The sequence below is a fragment of the Nestor notabilis genome, unplaced genomic scaffold, assembly GCF_000696875.1.
Source record: "Nestor notabilis isolate BGI_N333 unplaced genomic scaffold, ASM69687v1 scaffold29344, whole genome shotgun sequence".
In the NCBI taxonomy this organism is placed as follows: Eukaryota; Metazoa; Chordata; class Aves; order Psittaciformes; family Psittacidae; genus Nestor; species Nestor notabilis.
The window spans coordinates 1,819-14,748 of NW_009927378.1; the positions used below are offsets into that span (position 1 = coordinate 1,819).

General features: G+C 36.8%; 1 protein-coding gene across 1 annotated transcript in view; it reads left to right on the forward strand.

Moving 5' to 3' along the window:
- The window catches only part of TGDS (TDP-glucose 4,6-dehydratase), a gene marked incomplete at its 5' end in the record, with an annotated part of 12,211 nt that extends 955 nt beyond the window's left edge, over positions 1-11,256 (forward strand). Inside the window, 9 exons of the mRNA XM_010014038.1 lie at positions 1,988-2,078; positions 3,049-3,191; positions 4,840-4,938; positions 5,345-5,404; positions 7,527-7,570; positions 7,846-8,011; positions 8,550-8,608; positions 10,524-10,621; positions 11,031-11,256. Coding sequence (XP_010012340.1) covers positions 1,988-2,078; positions 3,049-3,191; positions 4,840-4,938; positions 5,345-5,404; positions 7,527-7,570; positions 7,846-8,011; positions 8,550-8,608; positions 10,524-10,621; positions 11,031-11,131 — 861 coding nt within the window. The remainder of the gene's footprint in view (positions 1-1,987; positions 2,079-3,048; positions 3,192-4,839; positions 4,939-5,344; positions 5,405-7,526; positions 7,571-7,845; positions 8,012-8,549; positions 8,609-10,523; positions 10,622-11,030) is intronic.
- Between the last annotated feature and the right edge of the window lie 1,674 nt (positions 11,257-12,930).

Below are 12,930 nucleotides of genomic sequence, written 5' to 3' on the forward strand. Positions count from 1 at the left end.
AACATCAGACATTAGGCTACATACTTCCTTTGCTGTAGATGCTGTGTAGTTCATAATTGTTTTGGAACAGGGTCTCATGGGACCATTCAGGGTATGATGTCTCTTTTAAAAATTTTTCCAATTAAATTAGTTTATAGTTTGCACAGTTTTATCTTCAGACCTGGGATAGATTTTGATTTACTGTTCGCATAAGTGTTCTGACAGCTGGGTTTGTATGTTGAGGTTCTTCGCCTCTAAGAAGGTCAGTACTGATGCTGGTCTCTCTGTCTAGCTGGGCTGCCTGAGGTTGCAGGACATGGGAAAAATGTATATATAATTTAATTTTCTGAAATAGCAACTTCGTGGCAACTCTGTTGGAGCTAGTAAATGTAAGTTAAACTTATCTCTTAGATTCAGGCAGGGTAGGGAGCTGAACTTGTCCTCACCTGTTTGGTGATTCCTGTGGCTGTTTCCATTTTTGTGAAGCACTTCTTTCTTTATTTCTAAGCTGTTGAGATAAAAGTTTCATGAGAAGAAAGGTGATGTCTGCTAAGCAAATGTAGTTTCAGCATGCTCAGACTGGCTTTCGCATTATTTTTCCTAATGTTTTTGATGATTTCCAGTATGTGATATCAAATGTATGAATGCTTTAGAAAAGCCTTGTTACCTGGATATATATTAATATTTAATTGCTGGAGATAGCATGGACTTCTAGAAGGCACCCTATAAATAGATCCCTGTGTGAAGTGGGGAATAGCAGCAAGGAATGAAGTAGCTGTGCTGCTTCTGAACTAGGATAGGAATGTGTTCTCACAGAAGTTACATCAGTATAATTATAATAATATAATTTAAACTGTTTCCTTTTTTAACAAAGGTTGGTCAGAGCTTAGTATGCTGCTGTTATGCAGCCACGCAGCCAAACAGTTTACACTGATAGGAAAAAATGGACTGGAAAAATAATCTCTGGTGGGCAAGCCCTACAGTTAAAACTGTAACGCTATTACTGGCTTTGGGAGAGAGCAGGAAGGATAAATACTGTAGTGGTGCTGTAGCAAAGAGGCCTGTTTTGGAAGATAGAGAAGTAAAAGCTTAGAAAACTTGCTTAAGGGACTGTATGAAAGACTCAGTTTTATCACAGTTTCTGTGGTTGCTCAGCGCAGGTGTATAGAGTTTGAATTTCATTTAAAAAAGAAAAAGTCAAAATAATGTATGAGCCTGAAATGTATTTACTAGAGTGTTTCAGATCTGTTCAGGGGTGAGATATAGGAAAATCAGTTCGTCTTCCTCCCGTGTCTGACATCTGAGGCTGCTGTTCAGAATTGTTGCTTGAGAACTTCTTAAAACATGTGCATTTGAACTGTTAATTGCCTTGTTATTGACAATACGAAAGTCTTCCTTCCCACATCTGCTCTTAGGTACTCTCTTGTTTAAGTTGAGTCAATGGATAAATACAAAAAACTTTTTCCTAGCTTGCATTTACCTTTAAGAGCTGCTTTTCCTTCTGTGTCAAACTAAAGAATGGTTTGTGTGTTGATACTTGACTTTTTTCTAACTATGTATATTTAAAAAAAAAATAAATTACCAGAACAAAAAACAAAATGCAAAATCCTTGCAAGACATCCAACCATCTATTCTGATTAAAGTGGAAATCCAGTTCACCTTTTATAATGCCACTAGGTGTCACTGTCCGCTAGCCAGACTTTTCCTTGCTGAGGGAACTAGTAATTTCAACCTCAGCATTCAAGCCACACACTATACTTACGTTGTGTATGTTTTGGACGTGATGCTGTTTCTAACGTTTAATAGTAATAAAAATCCTGAAATTGAGGCTGTTGTTCAAAATGTGTGAAATTTATCCAAGACGTGAGATAAATTGTTCAAAACTCAGTTGGTGGTAACCCGTGCTTCCTTTGTAATGGTTTGTTATCTAGTGCTTGATACAAACGAGGGCATACTATTTTCTATCAAAAGTAATTTGTTTTGTTTTGGTTTTTTTTTTCCTGTTCAGGGAGACATTTGTGAACCTGACTTTATAAAACAGCTCTTCAAAACTGAGAAAATAGATATAGTCCTTCATTTTGCAGCCCAAACACATGTAGGTGAGCATTGTTGCATGTTTTGGTATTCTTTTCCATAAGTATGTTTGTTTGAAATGCATGCTGATATCTTTTCCTTTCCCTTCAAGTAAAACAACGATACAGTTCGTAGAGACAAACTACATGATTCAATGTCTCGTGGCCTTTTTAACTTCAAGGGGTTCACAGCCTTGATTTAAAAACTCTTCATCTCACTATTGTCTAATTTCATTGTGCGTAAATGGTAGTACCCTTTTTTTGCATTACATCTTAAATTTTGTCTAAGCACACAAGTAGCTGATAGTGTAGTCAAAAAGACAATGCGAAAAGAGTTTGTATGTAGTCTTGAGATTTTACTTGATAGGCTCCAACCTTGCAAGAGAAACAATGTGGAAGATGAAGGATTAGGCATTGCTCCCTTCAGAGTCCTTCCTGGATTCTAAAAAGAGACCATGAATTACACTTAAAAGTGCCCTTCACCATGAGCCGAAATCCTTGAAAAATTCTCCAGAAAAATGCTTCTGAAAATTGTCAGATTGATATGCACAAAGTCATATCAATGACTTTGATATGGGACAGTGGGACAATTCTAAGAATTAAAAGAGCTGTTAGTTAATTACCAGTAATAGGTATATATATATCACTGCATCTTGTTGATGTCTTTGAATGATACTTTTCTTACTGAGCTCAGCTCTTCCAAGTGGAGAGGGGAAGTAGTTATTTTGCCACTTAAATGCTATTTCAAATGGAACTGTCCACAGTCAACAAGCTTTTGCTCCCAATTCCAGCCTTCTGTTGAGAGCAAGGATTCTGTCTTTAAGTGTAGAGAGTATCTTTATTTAATAATGACCTTGTTATCTGACAATCAAAGCACTAGTGATAAAGTCCCAGTCTACATTGCAACCTCTAATATTATGGTTCAGTAGGAAGCCATATCTTGCCTAAATTTAATCAGAATTGTCCAATTTTTTTTTATTTTTTTTTTTTAATGTAGATCTTTCATTTTGGCATGCCTTGGAATTCACCTATGTGAATGTTTATGGCACTAATGTGCTGGTTGCTGCTGCACACGAAGCCAATGTGGAGAAGTTTGTCTATGTTAGTACAGATGAAGTATATGGAGGTAGCACTGATGAGGTGAGTTTGAAAGTGTATGAGGGTTTTTCTAGCTTTACTTGCTTTCAATAGCGAAGACAAAGTAGTCTTAACTTTCCTTGGCCTCTGTCAGTGTATGACTATTGAGCCATTTCTGGCAACACTGAAACTTGTAAACAAGCATTGGTTGTTCCTAGAAAGCCAAGTATCAAAACTGTGCTGAATTCTTTTGTAGCGTGTTTTATATTGAATGTGTATGACTTAAAGCAGTGAGTTTGGGGTCATTAATGACATGTGAATACTCCTCAGAGATACTATCAAAGGAATGTATTGTGCAGATTTTGTCTTGAAGTCATGAGACTTCAAGCAGCGTGCACAGTATATTTTGGTTTTGGTTTTTCTTTTAAATATTTTTTTCCTGCTCTGCCTAGACTGTGAACTTGACAGGCATGATTTTATACACTAGCTAAAATACTAACGGAACTGTAGGTACTGACAATTTGAACAGGAAACAGTTCCTGTATTACTGGAAGAGATATGCAGATGTTTCTTGTTGTTCTATGGACATCTTTTTGGTACTTGACAATTGTGCCTGACCTTAATTCAGGAAATACAGTTTAGCTCAATAAAGACAATTATGCATACTTGTCTTTCTAAAGGCGTAAGTAACAGCCAAGGAGTCTTGTGCTATAGTCTGTGAAAATATTAATGCATTTCAGAAAAGCTCTCTGCACTTTCCTTACTGTTGAAATACCTTTATCAATTCCTACAACACAACTTCAGTCTATACACACTTATGATACCCATGGCTGTTGTTTTCCTGCATGTAAACCATTGGTTTGGCTGAGAACTTCAAGTGAACTTTTCTGTCCCTGGGCCTTGAAAAGAATGCTTCCATTTATTCTGGTTTTTGTTCTCTTTGCGAGTCATGAGTCATAGTAGAAGTTCTTGAAGAGTTTTTTATGGGGGGAGGAAGGTCGAAAAATAAATCGGGGTCAGTTCACTGTTCTTGTCTGACCGTTGCCTCTGAAATGAGTATTTTAATCACCCATTAGGGCAATTGTTATGAATTGAACTTTGGACAGTGTAAAATCCATCCTTGCTTTGGTTCATTATTGTATCTGGGTTTAGTACGTTTCTTTGTCCCTGTCCTTCCTTACACACCCTATGCGAATGAGAAGTAGATGGAAGTGGCAGGACAGCCATGAAGCTACCTGTTGTGGAATGGGTCAGAATTGTTAATGCCTTGCTTTGGAGGGCTTTGTGTTGTGATTCTATTTTTCTTATAGAAATGAAGTTTATAGAAAAGGGAGAATGGACCCCTCTTATTTAGGACTGAAAGGTCAGTTAGGTAGTGCTAGTGCGACTTCACTCTGAAGCAATACAAGCCTGAAAAAGATTCAATCTACCTGTGACAACAGTGATTATTTTACAAGATAAAGACTGGAGGACCTGCTACTGTGAGGTACTCTGCTATAACAGCATTACTGCTAGTATTCTGGCCACCTCCTGTATTTGATAAATAGACTATCTTTTGTATTGGTCTTCTGCTGAAAGTGGGTGACTTTCTCAGATTGGTGTACTTGGCTATTTAGGGATTTTTATTTCCATTGCAACTGCAGCTTTTGTAGCTTTAAGACTTATCTGGGTGAAAGAAATGAAGTAATCCAAATTTTCCTTTTCATTTTAGGAATTTGATGAATCCTCCCCAAAACGTCCAACAAATCCCTATGCCTCCTCTAAAGCAGCTGCAGAATGTTTTGTTCAGTCGTACTGGGAAAGGTACCAAGTAAGTTGATGCAACCTTCCAAAAACTTTGAAACCTGTCCTTAATTAGCTGTATTTTGTATGTAGAAGTATAAAAGAAAAAGCAGTACTAGTCCACAAAATGCCACCTCTTTCCTGAGTGCTGGTCTTGTTGTTTGGATGTGTTAGAGGATGACCTTCACTTACTGGTGGAGATACATTGCAAGACAATGGGGAGAGGTCAAATATTTTTATTTTTTTGTGAATCTGAACTCTTAATGACTCAAAATGTTTCTGGATAAAATGGTCAACCAAGAACATTAGCAATTTAAAAAACAGCGCAGAAGCACTGTGGGTGTGTCAGTGTATTATTGATCAGCAAGAAGCATAGAGATTTTTACTGGTGTATATTTTCTTATGTAATCACGTGCATGTTTCATGCTCTTCAGTTCCCAGTTGTTATCACACGGAGCAGTAATGTTTATGGACCGCACCAGTATCCAGAAAAAGTAAGCTAAATCTATGGTTTCCTCTGAGCTTCAGTATACTGTAATTCAGGGTTACAGTGTTGCTACCTTTTTCTCATAAAAATGGATTGATTTTTGAAAAAAGCACTGTTTTGAAAGTATATATGTCCACACTTAGCTGTAATTATGTATTTTGGTCTCACACTGATGTGTCTTACTATCAGCACAATGAATACACATTTTCTTGGTTGTCAGTAAAGCATCAGAGATTCTATGAATTTTACTACAATGACTTTGTTTTGTAACTTTGCTATTTTTCAAAGAATACTTAACTGCCGTATGTCTGGCAGGGTTCCCCTACAAATTGCATTAACGTACATGTCACATGCTGTAACTAAGAATGTTTAACAACTGAGGTAAATTGAGAGCAGGATGTCTGACATAGCAATGTTCCAGCCTGCACAGAAAATTGGTAAGATGAAGCTATGGCAATCAGCTATGAGATGAACAGCTTTGCAAACTGACTTGTTCTTTGCATGTATCTTGCAGTGTAACTAATTAAAATGGTTATTGGTGAGAGGGAGTTGCTTTTGTAGGCAATACCAAGATCTGCTGTGCTAGTGAATGGAAATGCACTGACGGAATGATAATCCTGTGTACTCTTTAGAGCTTGTATGAAATGTAGCTGTATTTTGCAGTTCTAGTGAAGTATTTTTTAAAATTTGAAATGGTTTTTGTGTGTTGGGTTGGGTGTGTTTTGGTTTTGTGGTTTTTTGTTTGTTTGTTTGTTTTTCATTTTGCTAGGGTTTTGGTGGGTTTTTTTTTTTTTTGTTAGCAAATTTATTTTTCCCTATGTTATTGCAGGTGGGTCAGCAATGGTTTTAAGAATGTTTTTTGCTGTTGTGTGGCTTGGGCAATGTCTGTTTACAGGTTGCATGGTGTTGGAAGTATACTCAGGGGATGCATCACTTTTTCCTTAGAATCATAGAATAGTTAGGGTTGGAAAGGACCTTAAGGTCATCTAGTTCCAACCCCGCTGCCATGAGCAGGGACACCACACACTTAACTATGTCACCCAAGGCTCTGTCCAACCTGACCTTGAACACCGGCAGGGTTGGAGCATTCACAGCTTCCTTGGACAACCCATTCCAGTGCCTCACCACCCTCACTGTGAAGAACTTCTTCCTTAGATCTAATCTAAACTTCCCCTGTTTAAGTTTGAAGCCATAACCCCTTGTCCTACCACTGCAGTCCCTAATGAAGAGTCCCTCCCCAGCATCCTTATAGGCCCCCTTCAGATACTGGAAGGCTGCTATGAGGTCTCCACGCAGTCTTCTCTTCTCCAGGCTGAACAGCCCCAACTTTCTCAGCCTGTCTTCATAAGGGAGGTGCTCCAGCCCTCTTATCATCCTCGTGGACCTCCTCTGGACTTGCTTCCACTTCTAGTTACTGCTGAGAATACAATACTAGGCTAGATGGATCTTTAGTTTTACTGAGTATGTCAGCTCCGATGTTTAGAGTGGTAAGTTAACAAAATAATTGGAATAGCTTTCTAATGGCTTCAGTTTAAAAACTTTTAATAGTGGGACCAATTGTTGTGGGACATTATGAATGGATCTAAACTTGTAGCTGAACATAAAACTGTAAATCTTTATGCTCAGGCTAGCGGCTGTCACTTAATCTGTTTACTTATCTTGAAATTCTCTATAGGTTCTCTTCCAAATTTAACTATTTTAATGACTAACTTTTGACTATAAACTTACTGCAATTTCCTGGATGTTTAAATTATGTTCTAAGAGTTTCCAAAAGTTACCCCTAGTGATGCTCTAGTGCAGTTCTGTGTGTGAAAAGTAATGGAACCATTTTATTTCATAAAAATGTTACATTTGTAGCTATTGATTTGTAACAGTTGACCAGAAAGATAAGCTTTACTACACTATATAAGCACATACTGTTAAAAAAAAATCCCACAAAATCCTTGGAGTTCCTAGGCTTGATGCACTTTTTTGATTAGACTTAAGAAAACATTAGAAGTATTTAAAGGGTTTTATTAAGATACTTCATGATACTTACTGGTGAAGCACAATGTTCTTTGTAGAATAACAGCTTCTAAAATAGTGATTTTATTTTTTTTCTTTCCCCCCTCTCCTGTTCAATTCCTTAGGTTATTCCAAAGTTTATATCTTTGTTGCAGCAGAACAGAAAATGGTATGTAATTTGCTTTTTTTTGTGGCATTTGTCCTTTAAAACTATAATTACAGTTATTTTACAAACTGTACCGCATACTTATGTTTCATAATTGAGTTATGAATAGCTTATTTTGATAATGCTGTTTCCTTAAACTAAAGGATTGCTTGCATGTCAGCTACTTAAGGTACCTTCAGGTAACAGCTAAAAGCAAAACTGCTTAAAATGCAAACTAATAAATTCAATACTTCTGTCTAAGGATTAACAAAAATTTCTTGTCTCTTCCTGGTTTTAAGCTGTATTCATGGTTCTGGACTTCAAAGAAGGAATTTCCTTTATGCAGCTGATGTGGTAGAAGCATTCCTCACTGTCCTGAAGGAGGGGAAGCCAGGTGAAATTTATAACATAGGAACGAACTTTGAGATGTCCATTGCCCAGCTTGCTAAGGAGTTAATCCATTTAGTGAGTAAACAGTTATGATGCTTTCCTTTACCAATCACTGCACATACAAACAATTCTACTATAAACCTTTTGTAGCTCTGAGAGAAATTAGGCTTGTGGTGGGTCTTAGAAGATAATTGTAGCAGAACAATGTGCTACCCTTTCTGTGGCAGCTGTACTATGTAAGTTTTCAGTACAAGCTATTATGTGTTGCACTGCTGCATCAGTTATTTCAGAGACATTAATGGTTAAATACCAATTGGTAGAGGTTTTTCATGCTGGCTGCTTCAGTTTTGATCTGAGAATGTGGCATTATTAAAATCTAACAATTTGATCAATGGTTGGGCAATGCTTAGATAAAGAGGCAGCACTGAAATTGGTCTGGATGGTTTTAATAATTTCGGTAATTTAAAAACTCTGTTTAGACAAAGGCCATTTCTGTTTTGTATTTGTGGATTCTTTTTTAACAGACTTAAATCTTGCTAAAGGATCTATTTTGAAATTTATGTTAAGATAGTGCAAAATGTATGGGGGTGACTTTTGTTTCTCTTCTTGACAGATAAAGAAGACCAGTTCAGAATCTGAAATGGAGCACTGGATGGATTATGTCAAAGACAGGTAAGGAAATAGTGAAGGACATGCAGAATAGGTTTATCCTGAAGTCTTCTGAGATTCTTGCCAAATAGTTGTTTTGTGGAAGTGTTTCTGCTCTGCAGGTGGGAAAACTTTAGAGGCAGTGAGAGCTGTTTTTCCTTGCTGTATTTTTATTTTTATTTATATTTATATTTTTACTTTTTAGTGGATTTGACAGCTATGATCTCTACAGAACACTGTATAGAAAAACAGGATTTCCATTTCTAATTCGGATCTTTAGGTCAGAGTAGATATCCGGAGACATACATAGGGGAGTGTGTATTGTTCATCTGTCTGTCGTAACTTTATTCAGACTTCTCACTACTGAAGTGTGCTTTGGGAGAAGGATTAGTTTTATGCAGTAGCTAAATACTTTATTAAGAATAGCTTAGATAATTTATTCAGTACTTTCTCTTCAACATCACTTGAGTGAGATGAATTCTATCATCTCTCATGTGGCTCTAGTATTTTGACAATAATGTGACTAGTTCAGACTTAAATGTGCTTTATAGCTAAGACCTACTCTTCACAGGCAGAAATACGCACCTACGGAGTGTAGTTAGATTCCCATCTCAAGCTGAAACTGCTGTCTCAAAAGTAGATGTAAAATTCTGAGGTGCCAAAGTTAGGGTGGTGGCAAAAATGGATAGGTTTTATAAATACGCTTTTACTTTGTGTTTCCATCCTTAATTTCAGGTTTGGTTTGGCTCTGTTCTTTTATCTGCATTTCTTTTCTGTAGCAGCAATGAGTCTTTGCTTACCTTAGATACTGCACGCTCACTAGAGATTAGAAATGACATACCTGCTGATAGCAGTTAAGTATTATGTCCTTCAGAATTCTCACTTTCTGTTCGCTTTTGGATTGTTATCATGGCAACTGAAGTGTCTTTAAATAAGCTAATTTTTGTTTTTAAAAGGAAGTGTTCTTCAGAATCCTATCTGGGTGTATTGCAGGACTTTGAACAAATTGCATTTGGCTCACATGATGAGAGTGTTCAGTAGGTCTCAGCATAATCCAGATTGAGATGTTTCTTCATGTGTATTGGGTCCTGTCTGCTGATGTTTAGATATAAATGGGATTGAGAAAACTAACCCTAAAGGTATACATCTGTCAAGGAATGTTGAGGTCTTATAAAAGATTCTTAAGATACCTAACTAGCAGTTCTTTAATTCTATAATGAGCAATTTAAGGGTCATGGGGGTTACTTGCCATGGAAAAATTAGTCCTGCTTCTGTTTGAGATTAGCATGTTTTAATAAGTACTTGGTCTCTTTCTGCACATGGAGATTCAGTATGCTAGTGCCAGGAATGCTAGACGAGACTGTCTAACTGCCAGACTGTGAAAGGGAAAATTTGTGCCATGCTTAAATGTAGGAAATCTTTTTCTGTGTTGAATCTTGCAGCCTGGGATTCTACATATTGAGTATTACTGATTTTGTGTATCTACTGAAGCACTCTAATAACAGTGCTTTGGAAGTCTATGTATTTCAGATCTGAAGTATGTGAAAAATCACGGGCTTTCAGGATGAAAAATGTGAATGCAGATACTAGAAAACACTGGCTTGCATAGTGACTGGCTAAAGCATTCAAATACACTGGTTTGCACAATTGCATTGGCAGTGATCTGAGTTTTGCATTCATTTTTGTACCAGCACGATAATAATTCGTATTTATGCTACTCAGTTCCAAGAAGTTGACTGTACAAACTGAATTGTGGAGTTGAAGCTGTGCTCAGTGCCACATAGTTTTTGAAGGCAATATAATCTGTTCATGTTAATGGGAACTTTCAGAATTGAAGCATACGTGATGTTGGTTTGAAGACAAGTGTGAGGTACTGCATCTCTACTCAATTAAGTACTCTAATCAAAATGTTTTCCGTCTGCATTTTATACTTCATCAGACCTACCAATGACCTGAGATACCCCATGAATTCAGAAAAAATGCACAACTTGGGATGGAGACCTAAAGTGCCTTGGAAAGAAGGAATACAGAAAACAAGTAGGACTGATGGCTTTTACACTAAATGATTTAGAAGTGATGGGAGGAGGGAAAGGGTGGAAAATGGGCATATAGGTTTGTTAATGAGAAGCTAAAGGGAATGAATTTAGCATTTTAATTTTCCATAGATGGACTGTTCTTTATGTAGGGGAATTACCTGATTAAAAAAAAAAAAAAGGTTAATCACTATAAAGAAGCATGAGCTACTAGAATTAATTACTTTTTAATGCTAGAATAAGTCTTGCATGAAGACTTTACAAAATCTAAACTAGATTTCTTTAAATATTGTAGGTTAGAATTTTGCATAATGAACTACAAAAATGTTGATAGTCCTATGATATGTGTGGAATATTTGAATTTCCTTGTTATTGCTGCTCAACTTGACTCATTAGCGTTCTCTTCATACTAGTTGAATGGTACAAAGAAAACTTTCACAACTGGAAGAACTCGGAGAAAGCTTTGGAGCCCTTTCCTGTCACAGAGCCATTTGTGCAGCTCTGTGGTCCCTAGGTGGCAGAGAACCTGAAGGAGTTTATTCTACCTCATACAGCCTTTCCTTCAAAGCCTGCAATCAAGTGGCCTCACTGAACTCTTAATGTATTCAAGATACGGGAACTACGATGAATACAGAACTGCAGTATGGCACAAATTTGGAAGGGTTTCAGCACTTTATAAATTGAATCTGTTAATTTCAACTTTTGGTGCAATAGATGTTGATTGTTTAAAATCACTAGAAGAAATGTTCAGGGTGAAGAATATATATAATGCTATAAATTAGTGTAACTGAAGTCAGATCTGCCTTAATAATTTGTGGTTACAGCTTTTGGTACTTTCAGTGAAATTTGTTCTGGTTCTGGAATCATTGATCTGAATTAATTTGTTTTTACACTATGATATTTTTGTCACTTTAGAGAGTTGCATTTTGTTTTTAATCAAGGGGAAGAATGCTGTATTTTTCTGGAGAGTATAAATCAGTTGACAAAATCTAGATAAGGCACCCATATGATTCAGTCCTTTTCTCTGTTGGTGTGGTATTCCCTTCTGGCTGATTAAACTGTTATCTACTCTGTAACTTTAAATGCCATTTTTTAAGAGAGGCAGGGAAAAGGTATCAGGACATAGCAGGTGTTCTTACTGAGATTTCCAGAAGCATTTTCTTAAACTGCTTTGGTTTAGATGTCATTTTTTTTTTTTTTTAATTGTATTTTACATGTTAATTTTAGTTTCTTTTCCTTAACTAACTGTAACCAACTTGAAATACTGTAACACAGTTAACATTCCAGTGATGTTATTTCCTCTTATTTCCTGTGATATGAAGGATATTTATGGAGAAAAATTTTAAACACTTCCTTGTGGGTTGGAAGACCTTCTTAAATGTCATATTTCACAACTTGAGGGTTTTTTGGGTTTTGGTTTTTTTGGGGGGTTTGTTTTGTTTGTTTTGGGGTTTTTTGTTGTTGGTGGTTTTTTTTTTTGTGGTGACAAACATCTTAAAGATTCGAGTTTTAATGTAAACTTTGGGACGAAAATTCAATTCTAGAAATATGTTGATGAATATTTTTCAAAGTTGATTGAGTAATAAAAGTTACAGTGTAACTGGTTTCTCATAATTAAGTAAACGTTGAGAAAGCAGATGGTGAGATCTGTGTTGTTTTGCTTTCTTTTTGTTAATATTTCTTACTTTTTCAGGATCCAGGAACAACTATCTTCACTTTTTTGGCTTTGAGGTGGCAGATATATAAGGGACATCTCTTCCTGCTGTTACCACCTTAGCTTCTGTAATTGGCACAATCCCAGGCCCTTCTGTTACCCCTGGTTAGAGGTGCAGAAGCATACGACTAAAATGCTATGGTATACTTACTTGGAAATTGCTGCAACTTCTCAAGAGTCTCAGAAATTGGGACTTAACTCTTAAAACACAAGTATGTGCAGAAGTTTCCTCATCACCCAAAGTACAGGAAGGACAGAGCTTGAGGCACTTGCCTTAACTTTGCCCCCTGCTAGAGTTTCAGTAGTAACTGAACATTAAACTTAATAGTACTGATTCAGGTAGTCTACAGGTAGTGCTGCCTCTGGACCTGTGCTGCTCCTGACTTCATCACATCTCTTGTGTGTTTTATGGTGCTGTTGATAAAATGCCACTTGGTTGGCAAGAGTCATCTGAAGGCTGAACAGTAAGCTTGCAGGCTTACCTTGGCACCAAGTATGTGTTCTAAAGTCTAGGAACATGTTACCGAAGGTGAGTTCTCTGTGACAAAGTGGGATAATAATACTGTTACTATAGAATCATAGAATAGTTAGGATTGGAA